The sequence below is a fragment of the Dendrobates tinctorius genome, unplaced genomic scaffold (assembly GCF_039654945.1).
Source record: "Dendrobates tinctorius isolate UK_male_01 unplaced genomic scaffold, ASM3965494v1 ptg000070l, whole genome shotgun sequence".
Lineage (NCBI taxonomy): Eukaryota > Metazoa > Chordata > Amphibia > Anura > Dendrobatidae > Dendrobates > Dendrobates tinctorius.
In genome coordinates this window covers 53196827-53222283 of record NW_027361738.1, presented here as the reverse complement: position 1 = coordinate 53222283, position 25457 = coordinate 53196827, and the positions used below count along the sequence as shown (strand labels likewise).

General features: G+C 40.4%; 1 protein-coding gene across 1 annotated transcript; it reads right to left on the bottom strand.

Annotated features, from left to right (window-relative positions):
* Positions 1 to 999: 999 nt before the first annotated feature.
* LOC141095941 (kelch-like protein 10) lies at positions 1000 to 8067 on the bottom strand. Its single transcript, XM_073582287.1, has 5 exons — positions 7889 to 8067; positions 6507 to 6996; positions 4951 to 5553; positions 3747 to 3896; positions 1000 to 1350 (listed from the first exon to the last, which is right to left on the bottom strand). The coding sequence occupies exons 1-5, from the start codon at positions 8065 to 8067 to the stop codon at positions 1000 to 1002; spliced, it is 1773 nt and encodes a 590-aa protein (XP_073438388.1).
* Between the last annotated feature and the right edge of the window lie 17390 nt (positions 8068 to 25457).

Sequence of the window (25457 nt, the reverse complement as noted above, 5' to 3'; positions counted from 1 at the left end):
CGTCCCTCGTGGATCTTTCACTGGGGCTGTCCAAGACCAATCTACCGCCAGCGCTTCACCTGCTCGAGGTCGTCGTCCTATCGGTACCCCCAGGGCCTCTTCTGTCCTGCGGTACGTTGGGTCAGGGCCACCCCCCTCTCTTTTCTGTCAGTCCCCTGGTCGAGCTCTTCACTGTTCTCCTATCGGGACTAGCCTGCCTGGAACCCCAACCAGTCCTATTTATCCCCTCTCTCACCAGGAATTCCCCCCCTGGGTTCCTATCTCCCCGTCCCCCATGGCTAAGTGTTTCTCAAGCCCTAAGCTGCTGTTGAGTCCTGAACTACTCCCCCCTGCCATCTTGTGGTCATTTCTAGGCACTGCACTCTCTTGTCTGTCTTTCCCAGCTATCACCCTGCTGTCCTTGTCAATCTCCATCCATAGTGCACCAACCGTTCCCTCCTACTTCCAGTCAAGTCCATCCGTCAAGTCACCTTCCCCACACTATTAGAAGCTTTTATCCATTGAGTCTAAAGAATGTATCAATTAAAAATGGATGAAACTAGGATGAAAAGCTGAAGTACAGTGTCTTCCTAGTTCATCTAAGTCTCACGGATTCCCATAGACTTTAATAGCCAAATATGATCCACAAAACAGATGAGAATAGGAAATGTTCTGCATTCCACAGATATTGATCTGTTTTTAATACTAATATGTGTATGGATCAATGAAATTCTTTGAATCTAGGTGCTGTCAGAGAACAAAAATCGGACAGCTCTAAGAGATGTCACATGCATGGATGCATCCTCATGCTAATACTGCTGCATGCCCCCTGGCTAATATTTACCAGTCATCCCATTTATCCATCTCAGATGTTTGTGCTTAACATTTTCCGGAAAATGCACTGCAGTAGAAAAACTATTTCAGTTAAGTTTGTTGAATTTTTATTATTTGCTGGTCGGGTGGACAATACTTGAAGGTTTTGTATGGAGTTGTGCTAAAAATAACACATCATACTGGTGGTTAACTCGTAGAGGAGGACGCTCTGACCTCATCTCTGGAGTCAATGTCTCGGCAGGCTGCATAGTCTCGGACATTGATGAGGCCAGGGACCACACAACAACTTAAGGCGCTGCGGTAGATATTCATACCACAGACATCAAACCATTCATTTGCTGTTTCATCATAACATTCAACATTGAATGTGGTGGTAAATCCATTGAATCCACCTATAACAAAAAGAAGGTCATCTATTACATCTAGTCCAAAGTTGCTACGTGGTGTGTGCATGCTTGGTACCCCACGCCAAGTGTTGTCAACAGGGTTGTAAGCCTCCGCACTTCTTAGACGATTTGTTCCATCAAAACCTCCTACCTGAAAAATAAAATAAAGATTATTTGATTTGACTATTTCGGCTTCTTCTGGTTATTGTGGGGTCTTATTCTACAATGCCACATTTTTATGTATTTAGAATAGGCTATACACACTATTCTGAAGCGGCCTTCTATGAGCCCTGACCTAAATCCTAGTGAGCATCTTTGGAAAGAGCTGAAGCATGCCATCAGGAGGAGGCAACCTTCATACGCAAGACAACTGGAGCAGTTTGCTCTTGAGGAGTGGGCCAAAATATCTGTCGAGAGGTGCAGACGTCTCACTGAAAGTTACAGGAATCGTTTGATTGCAGTGATTGCCTCAAAAGGTTGTGCAACAAAATATTAAGTTAAGGGTACCATCATTTCTGTCCAGGCATATTTCATGAATTTTATTTTTGTTTAATTTCTGTGGAAGCATGGATGAAAAGCAATGTCTGACTTTCATTTATTCATTTTCATGGATTTTTGATTTATTATTACTTTTGTCAGATTCAAGTTATTTCTGTCACCATTGTGGGTTTTTCTGTCATTACATGAGAGGTACCAACAATTTTGACCATGAGTGTACATGGTTTCATGTGTGGCCCCACAGTGGTTGTTCATCTAATGAGAGCAAATCTTCTGCCCTGTTGGATTGGTGAACCTTCAGTCAAGATGATGATTTATGTAACATGGGAGCACCCTCTTTATATAAGATCCCTATGTGACTTAGATCATACAGTGGAATCCAATAGATGTGCTTGAAAGAAGAGACAAATACAATCACAAAAGAAGGCAACATTTTGGGCATTAGGCAGACTTTTTCAAGCCCAGATTGACAGCGTGGGACTCTGATTCATCACTCAGTTTTTTTCATTTTGTATCTTTTTTATGCTGGTGGATTTAGTGCTAAATTCATCAAAATTGTTCACAATGTTTGATGAGTTTGGTGCAAATTTAAAGGTGCTATTTTTTACCTACTGCTTTGCTTGCACCATCTTTGTGTAAAATGTTACACAATACTGTCGATAAGCTTTAAAATGTTGCATGTTAGTCTTTAATCATGCAAAAACAAAGAAAAGAAATACAGATTATGCACTACACTAGGACATTGAAGGAGAATTGCACAAACATGTAGCAACATTGCAAAAATTCTTTAATGATGAATTAGCTGAAAACATCTGGAAAATGAAAATCATGCTCACATTGTCAAATAAGTAAATGAGAGGACTGCAGAAGCTGATGTAAAGATTAAAGCAAACCTGTCAGTAGGATTTTGCTAAGTAAACTACAGACACTGTCAGGTTGCCGCTGTTAAACTGTTTAAAATGATGCCTGGGGTGAAGAAATTTGTCTTGTGGTTCTTGTGAAATGAGTGTTTTCAGCTAATGATATACCCGTGCTCTGGGGTGGGACTATAGGCAGAGTCTTATCTTGCTGCTCTTAGCCAGAGAAACCAAGGAAAGACCTGACCACAGGCCCACCCTAAAGTACAGTTTGTCTCTCTCTGTGTCTCTATGATCAGGAACATGTTTGTGCTGCAGGGTGGCCTGTGGGCAGGTAGGTAGATGCTAATACGCTGGCGCTACCGCCGATGCCAATTTGACAGAAAAAAAGGGCACCAGTGCAGTAGCAGCCAATGGAATGAGATAGATGGTACTGCACAGGTGCCGGCACCATTTGAATTATAAAGCGCCACGGAATATGCTGGCGCTATATAAATAAAGATTATTATAATTAGGAAAAACAATTAGGCTCCATCAACATGGCGCTGACAATGCTACTGCGCAGGCACGGCCCATGCCATCTTCATAAAGCCTAATTTTTTTTCTCCGCCACGGAACACAATAGATGCTACGGACAAAATTGTATGTGTAAATAAAAAGAAAATATGCAAATTTTCCCCCATATCAAGCAGTTATACTGTTTCCCCTGCATCCCCTTTTTCCCTGTTATCTCCCAGAGAGGAGTTTATTACTGTTAATTAAGTAAATAATAGTTAACCCCTGCTCCGTGCCTCTGTGTCACTGCATCCAAGTACTTGTGTTACACATTTTTCAGTATGCCAGTATTTTTGCTCAATAATTGTGATTTCTTTTGTGACATCATGCAAATTTTAGTGTCAAAAGACGTACAAATGGTTCAAGACAGGAAGAAAGCTCATTGTTAACTTTGCAACAAATTCATTAATCGTGTAGGCCCTTCTGATGAATTTGGCACCAAAAACGGCTAATACCACAAGACAAAAAGGAAAAGTGACTTAAAAAATGCTAATGATGAATCGAGGCCATTGTTTTCAAAGGGAGAAATATGTTCTAGAATTATAAAATTCTGATTGATGAATTGGTTAGCTTGTACATTTTTGGGATTTGCCTCCTGTCCATTAATAACAGGTTTTAAATATAAAGACCTCCATACCACATATACTTTTTCGCCATAGGCGGCAACTCCTACTCCACTACGTCGGCTCCTCATTGGAGATATTGTAGTCCACTGCATGGTATCAAGGCTGTACATCTCAGCAGTGAACAAGCACTCGTTCCCATTGAATCCTCCACATATATAGATCTGTGAAAAAATAATAGACATAAATACACATAAATTTTATACGTACAATTTTTTATACATAAAGAAGAAGGAGCTACCAAAATGTACTTGCACCTCAAAAGAATAGTAGAGTTAGGCTATGTGCCCACGTTACAGAAATGCAACTCCCTGCTGTGGGTAAAACACATGCGGAATTCACATGCATTTTCCCGCAAAACACAAGCGTTTTGCAAGCTTTTTTAGCTTGCAGAATGCTAGCGCTTTTCCAAGCGATTTAAAGCATCGCTTGGAAAAGCGATTGACAGGTTGGTCACACTTGTCAAGCATAGTCGCTGCGATTCCGCAAAATAAATGGACATGCTGCGGATTTTACCGCTGTGCGATTCCGCAGCGGAAAAATCCGCAGCCTGGGCACAGCAATTGCAGAATCCCATAGGATTGCATGGGAATGCGTTTTTAAACATTTCCGCTGCTGCAAAAACAAGGCAAAAACGCAACGTGGGCACACAGCCTTAGAGAACAAGAATAAGGAAGTAACCATCAAGTGTGTTGCTTCTCGGTGTGATAAAGGGAACCTGTTTGTTGATCCATACTGCCCAAGCCATGGACTGTTCTATCAAAGCCAGGCTGCATAATTATAGGTCAGGTTTAAAATATTAACCAATCTAGGTGATTGACAGGCCTCTCCCAAGGTCCACATATGGGAGAGACCTATCAGTTAACTAGAACAGTGAAGAGAGCAGTGGTCGGACCAGTCTCGTCTCTGCGGGCTGGATCTTTTAATTCTGTTTTCTCTGAAATTCCGGAGCTTTTCAGAGAAAAATCTACATCCATGAGTGTGTGTGTGTGACATTAATAGGGCAGTATTTGCATTAAAGGACTCAATAGGGGTTTAAAACAGTCCTAGCAGACCTCCAAGTGTCATACATGTTATTTTCAAGCAATTAGATATTTTGCAATATCGAGATTCAAGGCGAATTTAAAAATCTAACCTTTTGGGAAAATTTAGAATAAGATGTCAAATTTGAATTTCACATGATCCGCTTATCTCTAGTTAAGATGAATATCTCCTTACCTTATCATTAAGTGTGGTGGCACTTGCATCACTTCTTTGCTCATTCATAGGGGCAATCAAACTCCATTGGTTGGTTTCTGGCTCGTATTGTTCAGCAGTGTTTAGACGAAAATAGCCATCAAAGCCTCCCATTGCATAGATGTTTTCATCCAGAATTGTGACACTGACATAACATCTCTTTGAATGCATCGGTGCTACTTGCTTCCATGTTTTCTCGACTGGGTTAAAACGGTTTACATTGCTAAAATAGTCCACGCTGTCAAATCCACCAATAAGGTACACATAGCCCTTTAAGTATGCTGTTCCATGATAAGCTCTTGGACTTTGCTCTTTACATGTAAGATTGATCCATTTGTCAGCACGAGCATCATATGATTCCATGGCATTGGTTGGTCCACCTCCACTCCAACCACCAATGGCAAGCAAGATTGCATAAGGAAGACGGGGTATGCTCATAATGTTTGAGGAGCCATTAGCATTGAGGTTATACATGGCTTTGAAAGCATTTTTTAGAATAGGTTTGCACATTTCATTGTCTCTTATATAGATGTTGGATTTAACATTGTTGCGATAATATTCGGCAGTCATGAAGGCAAAGCGAACCTGGAAAGAAATGTAATGGTTAATGTTGTTTAAAAAAGCTGTTAATAAATCAGTAACACAAGAAACTTTGTAACATTTTGCCAAACAAATATGCCTTTTTCTCCACCTATTAGCCTTGTGTAATACCCTCTGCCTCCTGAACTTGTAACTCACGCAGAAAAAATCTGTCTCAATCAAAAAATTGTCAGTTCATCAAGGGATCAAAATACAGCGGTCTATTAAGTTTATTGAAGGGAGAGAGGGAGAAACGGTGTGGAACAGAATGAAAGAAAGAGGTGCTGCTTCTTTGTAGTAAGCGTTTTATCCCCCTCCCCCCTTGTAATGGATTCACAGCTACACTGCTCTCTACTGCTATATAATGTCCTCGATGATGCTGCAGCTTCTGTCTACATTCTACAAAGTGATAGGGAACATGAGCCCGTATTGTCTCTCTTGTCACCATGTACCATGTATAGGAGACATCATAGCAGCTAGTGTAATCCCACTAGCTCATGGACAACTGGAATTTACAGATGGGAAAACTTGTGAAAATGCAGGATAAAAATCATAAAATAGCCAGAAATAATATTTGTTTTTCTAATATACACACACATGAAAGCTTATTTTGAAGTCAGGTGTGCTTTAAAAAAAAGAGAACCAATTGTATCTCAAAAAACAATAAAAATTATGATAAAGGCAACGAGAACAATGTGAAATCAAACACATCTACTGTTCTATGCAGAAATTTGTGCAATATATTTCTATCTATCTTTCTATCTAAGCCCGAATGTGAACACAAAGCATTGGTGTAGGTGCATAGTGCTTAGTAAAAAAACAAACATTCAACAGCACGTTTTTCTTCTTCTGAACCAATGATCAGACCTTGACTGATATCAGCTACATGTTTCAATCAGCTTTTTTTCTTAATACTTTTAACTGTAGGTGAGGACTTCATGCTCAAAATTCAGCATTACCTCTGGAAGAAGAGCTGAGATATACTCTTGCCGGCTTGCTGGGTTATGATTGATCCACTTTATGATAGCTTCAAATGCAGCTTCCTCCTGTTTAACATTAAGTTCATCGTTCTCTAAAAGACCTTTCAATTCAGTAGGTGACAGTTCAAGAAACTCATCTAAGGTCTTCATTATATTTTCAAAGTTATGCAAGATGTAAGCATATGCCTTCTGGTGAAGCTTGGGGCAATAGTAATAGTCGGTAAACTTGTAGATACCAAGACTATTTTCTGGGCACAGTTGGGTTATCATGAAATCAGAGCAAAGTTGAAGAAGACCTAGAATGTTGAAGTAATCTGCCGCAATGAAGAGATTTTCCACATTGTCGGCATTGATTGGGACAGTCCATGTGTAGGCATACTCTAGAACCAATTTCATTATCTCTGGAGAGAAGCCAGAAATGTCATGTACCTTCTCTTCACTGTTCTTCAAGCTATTTGTGAACAATGCTCTGCAATTAGAAATAAGGTAGAGATAAAAGCATTATCTAGGTGAGTATTGCATTTACCTACAAGAAATTATTAAATGGAACGATATAGATTAAAAGTTAAAACCTTGATTTTAGGTGAATTGAATTTGCCTCAAATTTTAGCAAACAATTGCCCAAATCCAGATATCCAGAATTCTCTTTGGGTCAATCCAGGAAAATGTTGTCTGTCCAGCCACCATTTTTTAGATTATATATAACCAGGAAGAGGTTAAAAAAATATACACACCCGGCCCTTACATATCCTGACGCACAGCCCTTATCTGGTCCAGTCTTCATTAGACCATCTTTGAAGTCTTCTGGGGCTGTACTATCTTTAACATTTTCCACAAACACCATCTTCAGCAACTTCTGTGGTGACTAGGCCCCATAATGTCGTGATCAGACAGGGCTGGGTAAGTATATATTTTTTATTCATTTTTTTTTATCCTATTTTTATTATGCTTTAGTGCCTGGAGAAAACCCAAAGCATAATAATTCTCATTCCATTCGCATAGCTCAAATTTCACACAAATCAAAGTTCCTGAAGAAATTCAAGCAAAGATGCAAATTTTACATTTTTGCCAAATTTGCCCATCTCTAGTTAAAGGGGTCTTCTAGAATTTCTGGCCTTTCCTTATGATGTCAATGTTTGGGGTTTTTTAGGTGACACTAGAGTCTGAAAGCATTCTAGATTGATTTGACCTTCGTAATGTACATGAAAGGGCCCGTGAGTTCTGTTATTTAGTGAGGGTCTGATATTGATTAAATATTTAATTCTGGAAAATCCCTTGAATATCCATACAATTCGAGTTTACAGCCAATTGTGAGCATTTTCATAAATTTAAATTTCGCTTTGAGCATCATAAACACTGACCTAAAGTATGGACTGCAGCCACATAGAATGTTCTTATGAGCATTGAACTCTACACCACCAACTTTGATAACTATGTCACACAACTTGCCCTCCATTCTAAGCTCATTAAAGACGGTGGAAGCCACAGGGTTCATTTTGTCTTCCAGGTAGCTGGTGTAAAAGCTTTCCTTAGAATCCATATGGTGGCCTTTCTTGTCACTGCATCTTCTAATCTCCAAGCTGTTCAGCTAAAGGAATCAGAATCTGATGGTCTTTTGTGACATCACAGGCTGCATTCTGTGATGGAATTCTGAATGGAATGGTCATAGAGGAACACCAGAGTCCTATCTAACTACTTGTATCACAAAGTTCCATAATCCCCAATTTAATCTCATCTAAAATTCCTTCATAATCCATGTTCTAGCTATCTGCATTGTTTTTTGCTTCGATTCATACAACTGACCTGATAGATTTTTTTTCCATTCAGCCTTTTATTATAATAATAATAATAATAATAATAATAAATTTTATTTCTATAGTGCCGACATATTCCGCAGCACTTTACATTTCAGAGGGGACTTGTACAGACGATAGGCATATATATATATACACTGTACATACATAATATTGTCGGGAGCTAGAAGTAGATGACTTACAAAGGTAATTATCATATTTTTCCCTACTTTATAGAAAATTACACCTGGCAAGTTGTTTTTGTTCATTGGAAAACCTCTGTAAAGGAGAGCACATAAAACGTTCGGCTCAAAAAGTACCAATAAGAAATGCAGTTAGTCGTGCAAAAATGTCCTCAATTGACGAAAAAAATATAAAAGTTATGGGCTTTAAAAGTATTAAACTACAACAAAAATGTAAAAATATTTGCCCTTGGTGAAACGAACTGCAGGCAAAAAATATGATTTTAACCATACAGTAAACACAACACAAATGACTCCCCCCACTTCCACCAAACTAATTATGTAAAATTTTTCGGGACACTCAGATTCTTCCAGTATATGTCATATTAGATTGTACTATTAAATAATGCAAAATATATTAAATTAACACTTTTTTAGTTATTTAGTTATTTGCTTTAAAGTTTTGTTACTTTTTTATTTTAGAATAAGGGAGAATGAATGTTTGAGAGTGAATCTTGGCTACAGGTGCACCGCGATGCTTTTTTCCCCGGCTACAGGTCATATTGTACAGTCGCTTCCTCCTATAGCTGGGGGTTAGACTATAGAGAAATGTTTACTACAATTTCTATATACAAGTGAAGTTAACTAAACATGAATGTTTGAATGTTTCAAGCACTTTGATGTTCTGTGAACCATAGCAGTCAGTCTGATGTTTGCTTTAGACATCTCATAGAAGTGACATAAACCAGGAGTTATTGTTGCTGGGGCTACAGTGCATTTATTCTTGTATGGTAAATAGCTAACCTCCAGCATCAGCAAAGCTATATGTAACTATAGGGGTCACACAAGTCAGGATCAATTAAAACAGTGATGTTTTTGTGGATCTTCACATGGATGTTTTGTAAGCATATACTTAAATATCGCTGATTCATATTAAATAAGCAGAAGAGTTATTACTATGTTGGTGGGGATTACCCCTGATTTAGGCATCAATGTGGGGATACTATTTATTTATTTATTTTACTCACTTATACACATGTGGTCAAAATTGTTGGTACCCCTCGTTTAATGACAGAAAAACCAACAATGGTCACAGAAATAACATAAATCTGACAAAAGTAATAATAAATAAAAAATCTCTGAAAATGAACAAATGAAAGTCAGACATTGCTTTTCAACCATTCTTCCACAGAAATTTTTAAATAATAAAACTCATGAAATAGGCCTGGACAGAAATAATGGACCCTTAACTTAATATTTTGTGGTACAACCTTTTGAGGCAATCACTGCAATCAAACGATTCAAACGATTCCTGTAACTGTCAATGAGACTTCTGCACCTCTCGACAGGTACTTTGGCCCACTCCTCAAGAGCAAACTGCTCCAGTTGTCTCATGTTTGAAGGTTGCCTTTTCCAGACGGCATGTTTCAGCTCTTTCCAAAGATGCTTAATAGGATTTAGGTCAGGGCTCATAGAAGGCCGCTTCAGAATAGTCCAATGTTTTTCTCTTAGCCTTTCTTGGGCTTTTTTAGCTGTGTGTTTTGTGTCATTATCCTGTTGCAAGACCCATGACCTGCGGCTGAGACCAAGCTTTCTGATTCTGGGACATCATACAGGAAGCAGGGAAAGGGATTAATGATGCCTCACCGGAAACCGGATGAACCCAGGTGCCAGGAACAAGTAGCTGTATTCAGTCATTAAACGATGGGTACCAACAATTTTGACCACGTGTGTAAAGCACCATTAATTCCACAGCGCTTTACATACATTATTGGCACTGTCTCCATTGGGGCTCACAATCTACATTCTCTATCAGTATGTCTTTGGAATGTGGGAGGAAACCAAAGCAAACACAGGGAGAACATACAAACTATGACCATATTGTTGGTTGTAACGAAGCAAAATACACTGTGGGCCTCATTCTTCAAAGGGTTTAAGCCAGAATTTTGGTGTAAAATGCTTTGAAAAGTCGCATAATTTAGACGTCACTTGAGGCTGAGCTAAAACACTGTGACTTTTGGTGTTCTTATACCATTTTCATCCAGTTCCTACACGGTGGTGTTCGCTCCGCCACAGCAGGAACTAGAGTAAGATTTGTGGCGAGGTGTAAACGGAGGCCCATGCCACTCATCAGACGCTCCTGATTCATTAAGAGGCATAAACCTGTTAATGAATCAGAAGTCTCGCTCTCCAGTCCTTATCAAGACTGATGGAAAAGATAATTGATAACTATCCTTTGGAAATGCTATCTTCGTACTAGTGTTCTGATTCTCTTTGTGCTTGTGAATATTTTTGCACTGGTTTATGAGCATGCCTGTTGATATGGTTTTATATATGGCGCCTGCCCATTAATATACAATCATGGCCGGTGGTGTTGGCACTCTTGATAGTCATTGCTGATAGTGTTGGTTTAGGTTATAGTTGAGTCCTCAGTAGAATACATTTTAGAAAGAAACCATTGTAAGTATTGCTGTATAATAGAAGTAATAAAACTAGTTCCATGCTTATTTACCAAGTCTTCGCCGATTAACGATATTTGCCTTAATTTCTTTTTACTTCTCAATACTTTTTCTTCTTCTTTTGTTGTCCACTGAATGTAGGAAGCACAAAGCTGACATGTAGGGCGAGTATTATCATGTGCCCAAGCAAGAAGCCAATTAAAAACAATCCGATGTATCTGTAACTGATTCCAGGATTTCATGGCAGTGTCCAGGGTCAGATAACAACTCCCTCTGTTACCCAGTCTGGTTGATAGTCTTATCCTCCTCTTCTTGGCTCTTTATTATTTAGTATTGTGTTCTCACTGCGCCTTCAACTTGTCAGAACATTCTCAATTCCCATAATGACATTATTTGTTTCCCAGCAACATAATAGTATAATTGTATCATAAGTCTTGCTTTCTCTGTGCGCCTTCTTGGGTATATATACTTTTGCTTGTACAAGAGGAATAGATATTGACTTTTTTGTAGTTTCTATTTCTGTTGTGACTTTTAAAGAATCCATAAGGCATCTCACACCTCATGCTGTGAATCTTAAATCAATCTCTTTGGAAAAAAAAATCCCTGCCTGCCTGTCTTCATACAACTTATATAAAAATTGAATTTCCTTCTATACATGGTATTGAACTATCCATCATGTATTATTAATAATTCCCGTTCTCGGCTATTTTGCAGCTCCACCATTCATTAATTCTTCAGAGGTCATTGGATATAGATTTCCTTCTCAACATTGTGTCACATACCATTCTCCCCACATAGCATGGGGGAGAATGAAGTTTTGAGACCGAGTTAACTTTCCTTGGAGAATCCACTGGAATAAGGAATTCAGCCCTTAAGCAACCAGGTCTTCGGCAATTAAGTACATGTTCTCTTGGATTTGTAAAGTGCTGCTGAGGAATATTTTGGTGCAATGTAAAAAGTTTGGAACACTCACTGAAATTTACAAGACTAAACAACTTGGACAACTCAAACCACCAATTTTAGGAGAACAGTCTTCATCATTAGTAAGCCATCTCTTACTACATATAGACATGCAGATTTGGCTTGGCATGTGCTGCCTACTGCATATCTAATAGTTTACACATACACAGCTATTCATGTGGTCTCCCCCCATTCGTAGTTGTAATACACTAAGAAAATTGGAAGATGATAATTATTAGAGATAAGCAAATCAGGCAACATTCAAATTCGCCCTTTTGCAGAGAATTTCCTGGGAAGTTAGTTTAGAGGTGAAGTTATTGGCAGCAAATTTAATATCAATTATTATGCTCTGGGGTCTCTCTAGACTTCAGAGCATGATAAACGTAATATGGAAAAAATACTAATGCTCCCGTCACCACTCAACTCTCCGAACCCTCTGCTCATCACTGTCACCCATCCGGTACTTCAGATTGTTGCCGGTTGCATTGAATTTCCTGGGCCTCTCATGCTGGGACTGGACTCTCGGATCTGATGCGAATGCACAGAACCCTCTTTAATCAATCCCAGAAGCCCCGGCTCAGTATAAGAGTCCCTGGAAATTCAAGTCGAGTGTATGTGATCTGAAGGTGCAACGAGGACCGACCGGACAGGTGACAGTGAGACGTAGAAGGGCCGGAGAGGCGGGTATAAGGAATTTTTTTTTCATTTTTACAGCCTTCTATGGTTTAGAAAAATGGTGGCCAATATCATTCTACTGAATCCACGAAGAAGCATGGTATAAAGAAAAAAAATGTACATTTTACTGAATGTGGACTTTTGTAAAATTCCAGTAGAGTTCAATTCTTACTCTAGTAATTATCTTATTACAATGCTGTGTAACTACTAACAACTTATGCTCATATGGAAATAGACACCTAAAGGCAAGTGATGGAATATTGTGTTAACTATCAGGCATTAAAAATATTGTTCCCGTTAGACAGTTGGTGCATTCAAAGTCTATGAAGGGCGCAGCTGGAGGCAGAGACAGACATTCTACTGCAAGTTCTCCTTAACAGTTACAGTTCTATATAGAACTTTATGAGCACCAACTGTCATCTTCTATCTCAGTAAAGAGAAAATATAGAGCATAATCTCTGAAGGCAGATTTTACTCGTGAATAGAGAATTTTGAGAGTGAATGATTAGTCCAGCAGAAGAATAAAGTGGATTTCCTTGATAAGATATATTACAAACTTTATTATTTTTGAATTTATTATTGATTTGTGAAGAGAAAAGTTAATCTATGGCCGCTCTTTAAGTCTTTCTTCAACCTATCATCTTGATCAAGAGGAAGGTAAAAACTCATCAGTTTTCCTTTCTCAACTCCAAATATGGAAATCAGAATAAATCCCCAGATCAACAACATACAATGCCTGTTATCTAGTAACCATGATGTGTGTTTGTTAATTTCTATAGCACCAATATGCTCCATAGCACTTCATTATTCAGAAGGACATGTAAAAACGATATCTGAAATTATAGAGTAGCACATAGTTCAAGGGTTAACAAGAGAAGTGAGGGTCCTGCTTACAAGGTTAGACTCTGAGAGGAATTTTGGGGGGACACACATAGGGAAAAGTGCTTGCTGTTTATGGTCTGACCATCATTATACCAGGGATATTCAAATAAAGCTGTAAGAACCAGTGATCAGTCAGTATCTGTACAGGTATGAAGTGCTAATCTGTGCGTGGAGGGTGTGACCAAGGAGAACACATCCAGACACCCAACATGGAATACACCAGTACAAATTCCCAAGGATGCCTCCAGGTTATAGATACATTTGAAGATCTAAACAGACTATTAGATTGAACTTTAAGGTTGTTTGCAAAGGTTATCCTTTAACCCCTTCACCCCCAAGGGTGGTTTGCACGTTCATGACCGGGCCAATTTTTACAATTCTGACCACTGTACCTTTATGAGGTCAGAACTCTGGAACGCTTCTATGGATCCCGGTGATTCGGACATTGTTTTCTCGTGACATATTGTACTTCATGTTAGTGGTAAAATTTCATTCAAATAACTTGCGTTTATTTGTGAAAAAAACAGAAATTTGGCAAAAATTTTGAAAATTTCGCAATTTTCCAACTTTGAATTTTTATGCCCTTAAATCACAGAGATACAGCACACAAAAAACTTGATAACTAACATTTCCCACATGTTTACTTTACATCAGCACAATTTTGGAACCAAAATTTTTTTTTGTTAGGAAGTTATAAGGGTTAAAAGTTGACCAGCGATTTCTCATTTTTACAACACCATTTTATTTTTAGGACCACATCACATTTGAAGCCACTTTGAGGGGTCTATATGATAGAAAATACCCAAAAGTGACACCATTCTAAAAACTGCACCCCTTAAGGTGCTCAAAACCGCATTCAAGAAGTTTATTAACCCTTTAGGTGCATCACAGGAATTTTTTTGAATATTTAAAAAAAAATGAACATCTAACTTTTTTTCACAAAAAAAATAATTCAGGTTCAATTTTTTTATTTTACCAAGGGTAACAGGAGAAATTGGACTGCAAAAGTTATTGTGCAATTTGTCCTGAGTACGCTGATACCTGATTTGTGGGGGGGAACGACTGTTTCGGCGCATGGCAGAGCTCAGAATGGAAGGAGCGCCGTTTGACTTTTTCAATGCAAAATTGGCTGGAATTCAGATCGGACGCCATGTCACGTTTGGAGAGTCCCTGATGTACCTAAACAGTGGAAACCCCCTACAAGTGACCCCATTTTGGAAACTAGACCCCCCCAAGGAACTTATCTAGATATGTGGTGAGAACTTTGAACCCACAAGGGCTTTACAGAAGTTTATAACGTACAGCGGTACAATTAAAAAATCATATTTTTTCCACAAAAATGATCTTTTCACTCCAATTTTAATTTTCCCAAGGGTAACAGGACCCTAAAAGTTATTGTGCAATTTGTCCTGAGTATGCTGATACCCCACATGTGGGGGTAAACCACTATTTGGGCGCATGGCAGAGCTCGGAAGGGAAGCAGCGCCATTTGATGTTTTTGGCTGGAATTGAGATCGGACACCATGTCGCGATTGGAAAACCCCTGATGTACCTAAACAGTGGAAACCCCCCACAAATGACACCATTTTGGAAACTAGACCCCCTAAGGAACTTATCTAGATGTGTGGTGAGAACTTTGAACCCCCAAGGGCTTCACCGAAGTTTATAACATAAAGCCGTACAATTAAAAAATCATATTTTTTCCACAAAAATGATCTTGTCACCCTCAATTCTTATTTTTCCAAGGGTAACAGCACCCTAAAAGTTATTGTGCAATTTGTCCTGAGTACGCTGATACCCCACATGTGGGGGTAAACCACTATTTGGGCGCATGGCAGAGCTCGGAAGGGAAGCAGCGCCATTTGACGTTTTTGGCTGGAATTGAGATCGGACACCATGTCGCGATTGGAAAACCCCTGATGTACCTAAACAGTGGAAACCCCCCACAAATGACACCATTTTGGAAACTAGACCCCCTAAGGAACTTATCTAGATGTGTGGTGAGAACTTTGAACCCCCAAGGGCTTCACCGAAGTTTATAACATAAAGCCGTACAATTAAAAAATCATATTTTTTCCACAAAAATGATCTTGTCACCCTCAATTCTTATTTTTCCAAGGGTAACAGCACCCTAAAAGTTATTGTGCAATTTGTCCTGAGTACGCTGATACCCCACATGTGGGGGTAAACCACTATTTGGGCGCATGGCAGAGCTCGGAAGGGAAGCAGCGCCATTTGACGTTTTTGGCTGGAATTGAGATCGGACACCACGTCGCGATTGGAAAACCCCTGATGTACCTAAACAGTGGAAACCCCCCACAAATGACACCATTTTGGAAACTAGACCCCCCAAGGAACTTATCTAGATGTGTGGTGAGCACTTTGAACCCCCCAGTGCTTCACAGAAGTTTATAACGCCGGGGCGTGAAAATAAAAAATTCGTATTTTTTCCACAAACATGATCTTTTAGTCACCATTTTTTTTGTTTTCCCAAGGGTAACAGGAGAAATTGGACCCCAAAAGTTGTTGTCCAATTTGTCCTGAGTATGCCGATACCCCATATGTGGGAGAAAACTACTGTATGGTTACACGTCGGGGATCGGAAGGGAAGTAGTGACGTTTTGGAATGCAGACATTGATGGAATGGTCTGCGGGTGTCATGTTGCCTTTGGAGAGCCCCTAATGTGCCTAAACAGTGGAAACTCCCCACAAATGACCCCATTTTGAAAACTAGACCCCATAAGGAACTTATCTAGATGTGAGGTGAGCACTTTGAACCCCCAAGGGCTTCACAGAAGTTTATAATGCCAGGGCATGAAAATAAAAAAATTGTATTTTTCCCACAAACATGATCAATTATTCCCCAATTTTTTTATTTTCCCAAGGGTAACAGGAGAAATTGAACCCCAAAAGTTGTTGTCCAATTTGTCCTGAGTATGCTGACACCCCATATGTGGGAGAAAACTACTGTATGGACACACGTCAGGGCTCGGAAGGGAAGTAGTGACGTTTTGGAATGCAGACTTTGATGGAATGGTATGCGGGTGTCATGTTGCCTTTGGAGAGCCCCTAATGTACCTAAACAGTGGAAACACCCACAAATGACCCCATTTTGGAAACGAGAACCCCTAAGGAACTTATCTAGATGTGTGGTGAGCACTTTGAACCCCCAAGGGCTTCACACAAGTTTATAATGCCCGGGCATGAAAATAAAAAACTCATATTTTTTCCACAAACATGATCAATTAGTCCCCAATTTTTTCATTTTCCCAAGGGTAACAGGAGAAATTGGACCACAAAAGTTGTTGTCCAATTTGTCCTGAGTACGCTGACACCCCATATGTGGGAGAAAACTACTGTATGGACACACGTCGGGGCTCGGAAGGGAAGCAGTGCCATTTTGGAATGCAGACTTTGATGGAATGGTCTGCGGGTGTCATGTGCGTTTGGAGAGCCCCTGATGTACCTAAACTATTGAAACTCCCAACAAGTGACCCCATTTTGGACACTAGACCCCCCCACGGAACTTATCTAGATGTGTGGTGAGCACTTTGAACCCCCAAGTGCTTCACAGAAGTTTATAACGCTCGGACGTGAAAATAAAAAAATCATTTTTTTCCACAAAAATGATATTTTTGCCCCCAATTTTTTATTTTCCTAAGGGTAACAGGAGAAATTGGACCCCAAAAATTGTTTTGCAATTTGTCCTGAATAGGCTGATACCCTACATGTGGGGGTAAAACACTGTTTGGGCACATGGCAGAGCTTGGAAGGGAAGGAGCACCATATGACTTTTTCAACTCAGAATTGGCTGGAATTGAGATCAGACGCAATGTTGCATTTGTAGAGCCCCTGATGTGCCCAAACAGTGGAAACCCCCAATTCTAACTCCAACCCGAACCCCAGCACACCCCTAACCCTAATCTCAGCCCTAACCCAAGCCCTAACCCTAGCCCTAACCCTAACACTAACCCTAGCCCTAACCCTAACCCTAGCCCTAACCCTAACCCTAGCCATAGCCCTAACCCTAGCCCTAACCCTAGCCCTAATGGAAAAATGGAAATAAATACATTTTTTTAATTTTATTATTTTTCCCTAACTAAGGGGGTGATATCGGGGGGTTTGATTTACTATTTATGGCGGTTTTTATTTTTGGCAGCTGTTGCACGCTAAAAGACGCTTTTTATTGTAAAAATAGTTTTTGCATCACCACATATTGAGAGCTATAATTTTTCCGTATTTTGACCCACTGAGTCATGTGAGGTCTTATTTTTTGCGGGACGAGTTGATGTTTTTATTGGTACCATTTTCGGGCATGTGACATTTTTTGATCGCTTTTTATTCCGATTTTTGGGACGCAGAATGAACAAAAACCAGCGTTTCATGAATTTCTTTTGGGGGAGTGCGTTTACACCGTTCCGCATGCGGTAAAATTGATAAAGCGGTTTTATTCTTCGGGTCGGTACGGTTACAGCGATACCTCATTTAGGTCGATTTTTTTATGTTTTGTCGGTTTTATGCAATGAAAACTATTTTATATAAAAAATAATTATTTTTGCATCGCTTTATTCTGCGAGCTATAACTTTTATATTTTTTCGCTGATGATGCTGTGTGGTGGCTCGTTTTTTGCGGGACAAGATGACGTTTTCAGCGGATATTTATATGCGTCTTTTTGATCGCGCGTTATTACACTTTTTGTTTGGCGGTGTGATAATAAATCATTATTTTTTGCTTCGTTTTTTATTTTTATTGTTTAAGGGGTTCGCTAAAGGGGTTAACTAATGGGACAATTTTATAGGGCGGGTCGTTACGGATGCGGTGATACCTAATATGTGTACTTTTATTGTTTTGGGTTTTTTTTATTTTCAAAAAATGAATTTATTGGGGAATATTTTTTTTTTTTTTACTAATTTATTTGGCGATTTTTTTTAAATTATTTTTACACTTTTTTTTATTTTTTTTTTTACTTTATTACATAGTCCCAGGTGGGACATCACTGTCCTGTGACAGATCGCTGATCTGTCACATCACAGATCACTGTGACAGATCAGCAATCTGTCACAGGCAGTGCACAAGGCTTCCTCATGCCTGCGCTTTGCAGGCACTGAGGAAGCCAGCTTCCTCCAGGCCCCCGAAGGCCCCCGTCGCCATCTTGGATCCGGGGGCCTGGAGGAAAGGAGTCCCCCGCAGCAGCGCTGCACATTGCGCTGCTTTGGGGGGCTCAGGGAAGCACGGAGGGAGCCCCCTCCCTGCCGATGCTTCCCTTTAACTCCCGGTACACCGCGATCATGTTTGATCGCAGTGTGCAAGGGATTAACGTGTCAGGGGCGGTCCGTGACTGCCCCTGACACATAGTGCTGGGTGTCAGCTGTGATAATCAGCTGACACCCGGCCGCGATTATCCGTTTAATCCAAATAGTCACGTCACAGAAAAACATCAATAAATAACATTTCCCACATGTCGGCTTTACATCAGCACCATTTTTAAAAAGCTAATTTATTTTGTTAGCCTTTTAGGAGGTTTAAAAATGTAGCAGTATTTCTTCATTTTTTCAAGGAAATTTACAAAATTTATTTTTTTTGAGGGACCTATTCAAGTTTTTAGAGACTTTAGGGGCGCTATATATTGGAAAACCCCAAGCATGATACCATTTTAAAAACTGCACCCCCTGACATATTGAAAACTGCTCTCAGGTATTAACCCTTCAGGTGATTTTTAGGAATTAATGCAAATTGGTATAGCCGGAAAGAAAAAGTGTTTGTTTACCACCTAATTGTCACTAACTTCAGAACTGACTGCTGTAGCCGGCAGACTCTAAAGGTACTGTCACACTTAGCGATGCACCAGCGATCCCGACCAGCGATATGATGCGGTCAGGATCGCTGGTACATCGCTAAGTGGTCGCTAGTGAGCTGCCACACAGGCAGATCTCACCAGCGACATCGCAGGGGTTGGGGGTCGTTACTTACCTGTCAGACGAGGCGATCCTGACATCCTCCCACCCGCATCCACACATCGCTCGTCACAGCAGGAAGCTGACGACGAGAAACGTCCCAGGACATTCTAGCGCGATCAGCGATAACCAGTGGGGAGGCGGTCAGAGGTAAGTATCAGACATAGCGATATCGCTAGCGATATCGCTATAACGTCACAAAAACCAGTGACGTTATAGCGATATTGCTAGCGATATCGCTTAGTGTGACAGGCCCTTAAGGCTGCTATTTGGCCATGAACTGCTATGACAAACTTCAGGACCACACAATCATGATCTCGGTGAGTCAATTAGATTAAAGTGCAAGCCCCCCCAAAATATTAACCATTTATTTGACGTAGTCACTTTTGACAGCAGCAACTAAGGGGTTAAACAGATATGGATGGTGCCAACACTGATCATTTGTGATACAGCAAGTTGTCAGCTATAGTGGACAGTCGACAGCTGCTGGATTGTCACCTGTATGGGGATGATATTCCCTTATATCTCAGGTCAGTAAATATATGTATTGGCCGTCATGAAGGGGTTAACAGTTCTTTATGAACTTTGAATGACTGTCATAACACTGTCAGGTCCTAACTTCTCTCACTAACCATTTTTATCTACTAAAAAGAAAAAGGGATAATCGAAAGTCTCCTTGTTACCTACACTGGCCTATTTGCGATGATCAAGCTTTCCTAATGTCCCTTGGGCCATGGTCAAGCCAAGACCTATCATTTATATAGGTCAAATTACAGATCTTTTTTCATCTCACGTTGATCATTCAAATTCAACTTCTTGGAATCAGACAATTTTATCTTCACCTTTCTAACTCCTGTTATTATTGTAGTGCAGCATGCTGTGCACAAACCCAACCATGTTAGCACTCAGTCCTTCCTGGCTTTTTTGTTGATACTGAGTCGTCATCCAGGACACCAACATTCCTGCTACCAGAATACCTGACAGATCATTGCGATGCCACTGCATACACACTAATGGCCCACCACCATGCCATAAATGGTGTAAATTGCCTTGAAAATTTGCCAAATTTTACAAAGTTGAGCAAAAAGCAACTTGGCATTTTGACACCAGTTTCACACAGTTTCTCAAAAGTGGATGGGGGCAAGAGGTCACATCTTGCCTAATTTATAACGTGCTAGAGTAAGATTTGTGGTGAAGCATATGGAGGCGCTCAACAGTTTTCAGATATGCCATATTCATTAAGAGGCTCGTGCCTCTTAGGCTACTTTCACATTGTTTTGCGCAGCGCATTGTGCGCAATATAAACCATGCAAAAAACACATCATGCGTTTTTGCATGCGTTTGCGTTTTTTTACGCGCATTCGTTCTGTAGGGGTTAAAACCAGTGTCTACACATTTTTACACCAAAACCACATGCGCACTAAAACGCAGACGAACCCATGTCCATGCGCACGCCTGCGTTCCCATAGACTGTAATGCATTATTTTGTCGCATGCCGCGTGCAAGCGTGCGCATGCGTTTTTTTACGCCTTTCGGCAGACCCAAAACTGCAACAGGTTGCGTCTGGCGCGCCTAGGCGCACATGATGAAAAAACGCATGTGCACAAAATAGCATACGAACACGTGCAAATGCAAGACCATGCGCCCCCCATGTTAATCATAGGTACGCATGATGCATGCGCATGGATGCGCACAATGCGCTGCGCAAAAAAATGCTAATGTGAAACCAGCCTTAATGAATCAGTTTCCAGCATCCGCCCTCATCAGGACTGGCGAGAACAATGTCAGCTTTAATGAATCAAGGCCATAACCTTTCTAGGAACTGTAGGGGCACCCCAGTTCACTTGCTACTTTGGTTTCCCACTTTTAAATGGCTCAAACTCTACTATTTTTTTACAGTTGATCTACAGACTGTAGGCAGTATTCAGTATGAGGCTATTTTCCATGTTAGTTTTACTCTTTGAATTTGTAATGGCTGCATGATGTTTCTTTGAACAGCCTCAGTAATAAAGCTCTTTGGTGTAATTTTTACGTTATCAACTTTTGGTCTTCGATTAGTAATTTATATGCTATTCTGTATTCTAAGTAGAAATGGAGGTTAGATCTAACACCCATTAAATTGGCAGCTCTTGGCGTTTATACAAGTTCAAGGGATTGTGTTACTATTTGCACAAACATCCTATTGTATATGCATTTTAATAGATTGTCAAGTGGGCATCACAGCATCTGATTCAGACCGGCAGAACATTAATCTTACTCACACCTGGACATAGTAAGGCTTCAGTGCTTCATTTTATTCCCAGCTGGGTTAGGCAGCACTACCGTTCCACATTTTATGAAGATGAGGATTATGTTTATATTGTGTGGTATTTGGCACTGTATGTTACTGAATTTTCTGTTTTTTTTTACATGTAATGTCTTTACAAATTTTATATACATATTTAGACAAAGCATTGCCTCACAGACAATATTTCTTCTTTGAATTTGTACAAAGACCTAAACTCATGTGAAACCGGAGATGAGCATTTAAAAAAATCTTATGAAGGAGGATGATGGCTCACAAAAAAACTATTTGGGATTTCCCCCTTCATACAGTAATTTATTTCTTATTGCTAGCTTTTCAAACTCTCGGAAAACCCCTTTCAAAAGTTATTCCCATCTTCACGATAGAATCATAGAAATGTAGAGTTGGAAGGGACCTCTGTGATCACTTGGTCCAACCCCCTGCTCAATGCAAGATTTAGTAAATCATCTGACAGATGTCTGTCCAGTCTCTGTTTGAAGACTTCCATTGAAGGAGAACTCACCACTTCTCGTGGCAGCCTGTTCCACTCATTGATCTCCACCACTGTCAAAAAATGTTTTCTAATATCTAATATTTATCTTCTCCCTTTCAGTTTCATCCCATTGCTTCTAGTCTTTCTTTCTGCAAATGAGAATAAATTTGATCCCTCTACAGTGTGACAGTACTTCAGATATTTGTAGCCATCTATTAAGTCTCCTCTGTGTTCTCTTTTGCAAGCTAAACATTCCCAAATCCTCTAACTGTTTCCTGTAGAACATTATTTTCAGATCAGTCACCATTCTGATAGTTCTTCTCTCAACTTGATCCAGTTTGTTCATGTGTTTTTTTAAATGTGTTGCCCAAAACTGGACACAGTATTCCAGATGAGGTCTGACCAAAGAGGAGTAAAGGGGGATGATCTAGACTGTATTCTTCTTTTAATGTAACTCAGAATTGTGTTTACCTTTTTTGATGCTGCATCACACTGTTGACTCATGTTCAGTCTGTGATCTATTAGTATACCCAGGTCTTTTTCACATGTGCTGTTGCTTAGTCCTATTCCTCCCATTCTGCATATATTTTTTTAATTTTTATTGCACAGTTAACAACCATTCTGTTAGTTGTTGCCCACAGTTCCAGTTTGTGGGGTTCTTTTTGAATCCTCTCTTTCTCTATTAGCTATATTTCCTTGCTTCATCAGCAAATTTAATCAGTGTACCCTCAATGACTTCATCTAAATCATTTATAAAGATGTTGAACAACACAGGGCCCAGGACAGAGCCATGTGGTACCCCACTTGAGACATTCTTCCAACTAGACATTTATGACCATTCTTTGGGTCTGCTCACTAAGCCAGTTATGAATCCACCTAACAGTTGCCTTGTCCATTCCATAGTTTGTCATTTTTTCAATACGGATGGTATGAGATACTTTGTCAAATGCTTTGCTGAAATCAAGATATATTATATCTACTGTGTTTCCCTGATCCACCCTGTCAGTGATTCTGTCATAGAAGGAAATTAAGTTAGTCTGAGATGATTAGATACATATCCATGATGGCTCTGGTTAATCACTTCTTTCTCTTAAATGTACTTGCATACAAGGTTTTTAATAATTTGTTAAAAGATCTTTCCTGGTACAGAAGTCAGGCTCACAGGCCTGTAGTTGTTTGGGTCCACCATCTTTCCCTTTTTAAAGTTTGGGACAACATTTTCTCTTCTCCAGTCTTCTGGGACTTCTCCTGTTCTTCAAAAATTTTCAAAGATTATGGAGAGTAATTCAAAAATTTTCTCTGCTATCTCTTTCAGTACCCTAGGATAGACGTTGAATACTTTTCTGCCCAATGATGACAAAAGTATTCTCGGAGTGATATATTTATTGGCTAACCAGAAAATAATATATGTTTGCAAGCTTTCAGAGCACAGAGGCTCCTTCTTCAGGCTGGATTTTTTTGCGGGTGACTGTGATTAAACCCAATTGAGCATTTCTGGATAGACCTGAAAATGGCAGTCCACCAACATTCACCATCGAACCTGACGGAACTGGAGAGGATCTAGAAGGAAGAATGGCAGATGATCCCTAAATCCAAGTGTGAAAAACTTGTTGCATCATTCCCAAGGAGACTCATGGCTGTATTAGCTCAAAAGGGTGCTTCCACTCAATACTGAGCAAAGGGTCTGAATAATTATGACTAGAGTTGAGCGAAACGGGTCGAAAAAATTCAAAAGTCGCCGACTTTTGGCAAAGTCGGGTTTCATGAAACGAAACCCGACCCTAGGATGAGGTCGGCCACGAGGTCGGCGACTTACGCGCCAAAGTCGCGTTTCAAAAGTTTGTTTTGCGCTCTTTTTCAGCCAATCAGGATCCACGGACACTGTGGGCAACGTGATGACATAGGCACGGGTCACCACCATCTTTCAGAAGGGCATGCAAGTGATTGGCTTGCTTTGGTGGGCGTCACAGGGGGTATAAAAGGGCGTGCATGCCGACCGCCATCTTACTTCTGCCGATCTTAGTATAGGGAGAGGTTGCTGCTGATTCTGTAGGGAGAGCGTTAGGCAGGGAAGAAGACAAAAAAACTGCTTCTGCTGCTAGCGATTTGGCCTGCACAACACACAAGTCACTGTGTGTGCAGTGCAAAGGGAGGCTATATTGTGGTGTATCAGTGGTGTTGGTTGTTGGGCTGCCTTCTAAGGCTTCCTGACACGCTGGCATTGCTGTTTACCCACTGCTCCGCAAACTGCTTTTTTAAAAGCAATCCAATCTCCCTTATCCTCTCGTCATTTTGGTCACAGGCAGCTGTGCCATCGAGCGTGTCACATAGCGCTCAGATATCAGTGGGCCGCACACAATCCACAAGTGTCCAGTGTCCAAAAGTGTACGCAGAGATTCAAAATCTCCATTATCCTCTCGTCACTTTGGTCACAGGCAGCTGTGCCATCGAGCGTGTCACATAGCGCTCAGATATCAGTGGGCCGCACACAATCCACAAGTGTCCAGTGTCCAAAAGTGTACGCAGAGATTCAAGATCTCCATTATCCTCTCATCACTTTGGTCACAGGCAGCTGTGCCATCGAGCGTGTCACATAGCGCTCAGATATCAGTGGGCCGCACACAATCCACAAGTGTCCACTGTCCACAAGTGTACGCAGAGATTCAAAATCTCCATTATCCTCTCGTCACTTTGGTCACAGGCAGCTGTGCCATCGAGCGTGTCACATAGCGCTCAGATATCAGTGGGCCGCACACAATCCACAAGTGTCCACTGTCCACAAGTGTGTGCAGAAATTCTAAAACTCCCCTGTCCTATAGACACCTTGTACCTTGTTTTACATTACTATATAGTTTGTTGGATTTTGTCTACATTTCTACCAAAAATGAGGAAGGCTGGTGGAAGAGGACGTGGAATTGGGCGGGGGTTGGCAGCTGGTAATGATGGTGTTGGTGGTGGATCTGATGGTAGTGGCAAGAGCAAAATAGGACCAAATGCAGGAGGTGCTGACCCTGCGTCATCGTCTGTCTACATAAGGCCTCGAACGCTTAGTTTTCTAGGAGTTGGCAAACCGCTTTTAAAGGCAGAGCATCAGGAAAAAGTTTTGTCTTACATTGCTGACTCAGCCTCCAGCTCTATCGCCTCCTCTTCTTCAGTTGTAAAAAGTAAAAGCACTGAGTCGTCATTGGAGGCTCATGTTCATGAACCACACCTTTCCTTGTGTCCTTCACCCCAACCAAGATTGAAG

Bases quoted from the DNA above. Each gene is read 5' to 3' on its own strand.
- LOC141095941 (XM_073582287.1), bottom strand. From the start codon at position 8,067: ATGGATTCTAAGGAAAGCTTTTACACCAGCTACCTGGAAGACAAAATG. The intron at 6,997-7,888 runs GTCAGTGTTTAT...TTCTAATTGCAG, and splicing joins GGCTGCAGTCCATACTTTAG to AGCATTGTTCACAAATAGCT. The intron at 1,351-3,746 runs GTATGGAGGTCT...TTTATTTTTCAG, and splicing joins ATGGCGAAAAAGTATATGTG to GTAGGAGGTTTTGATGGAAC.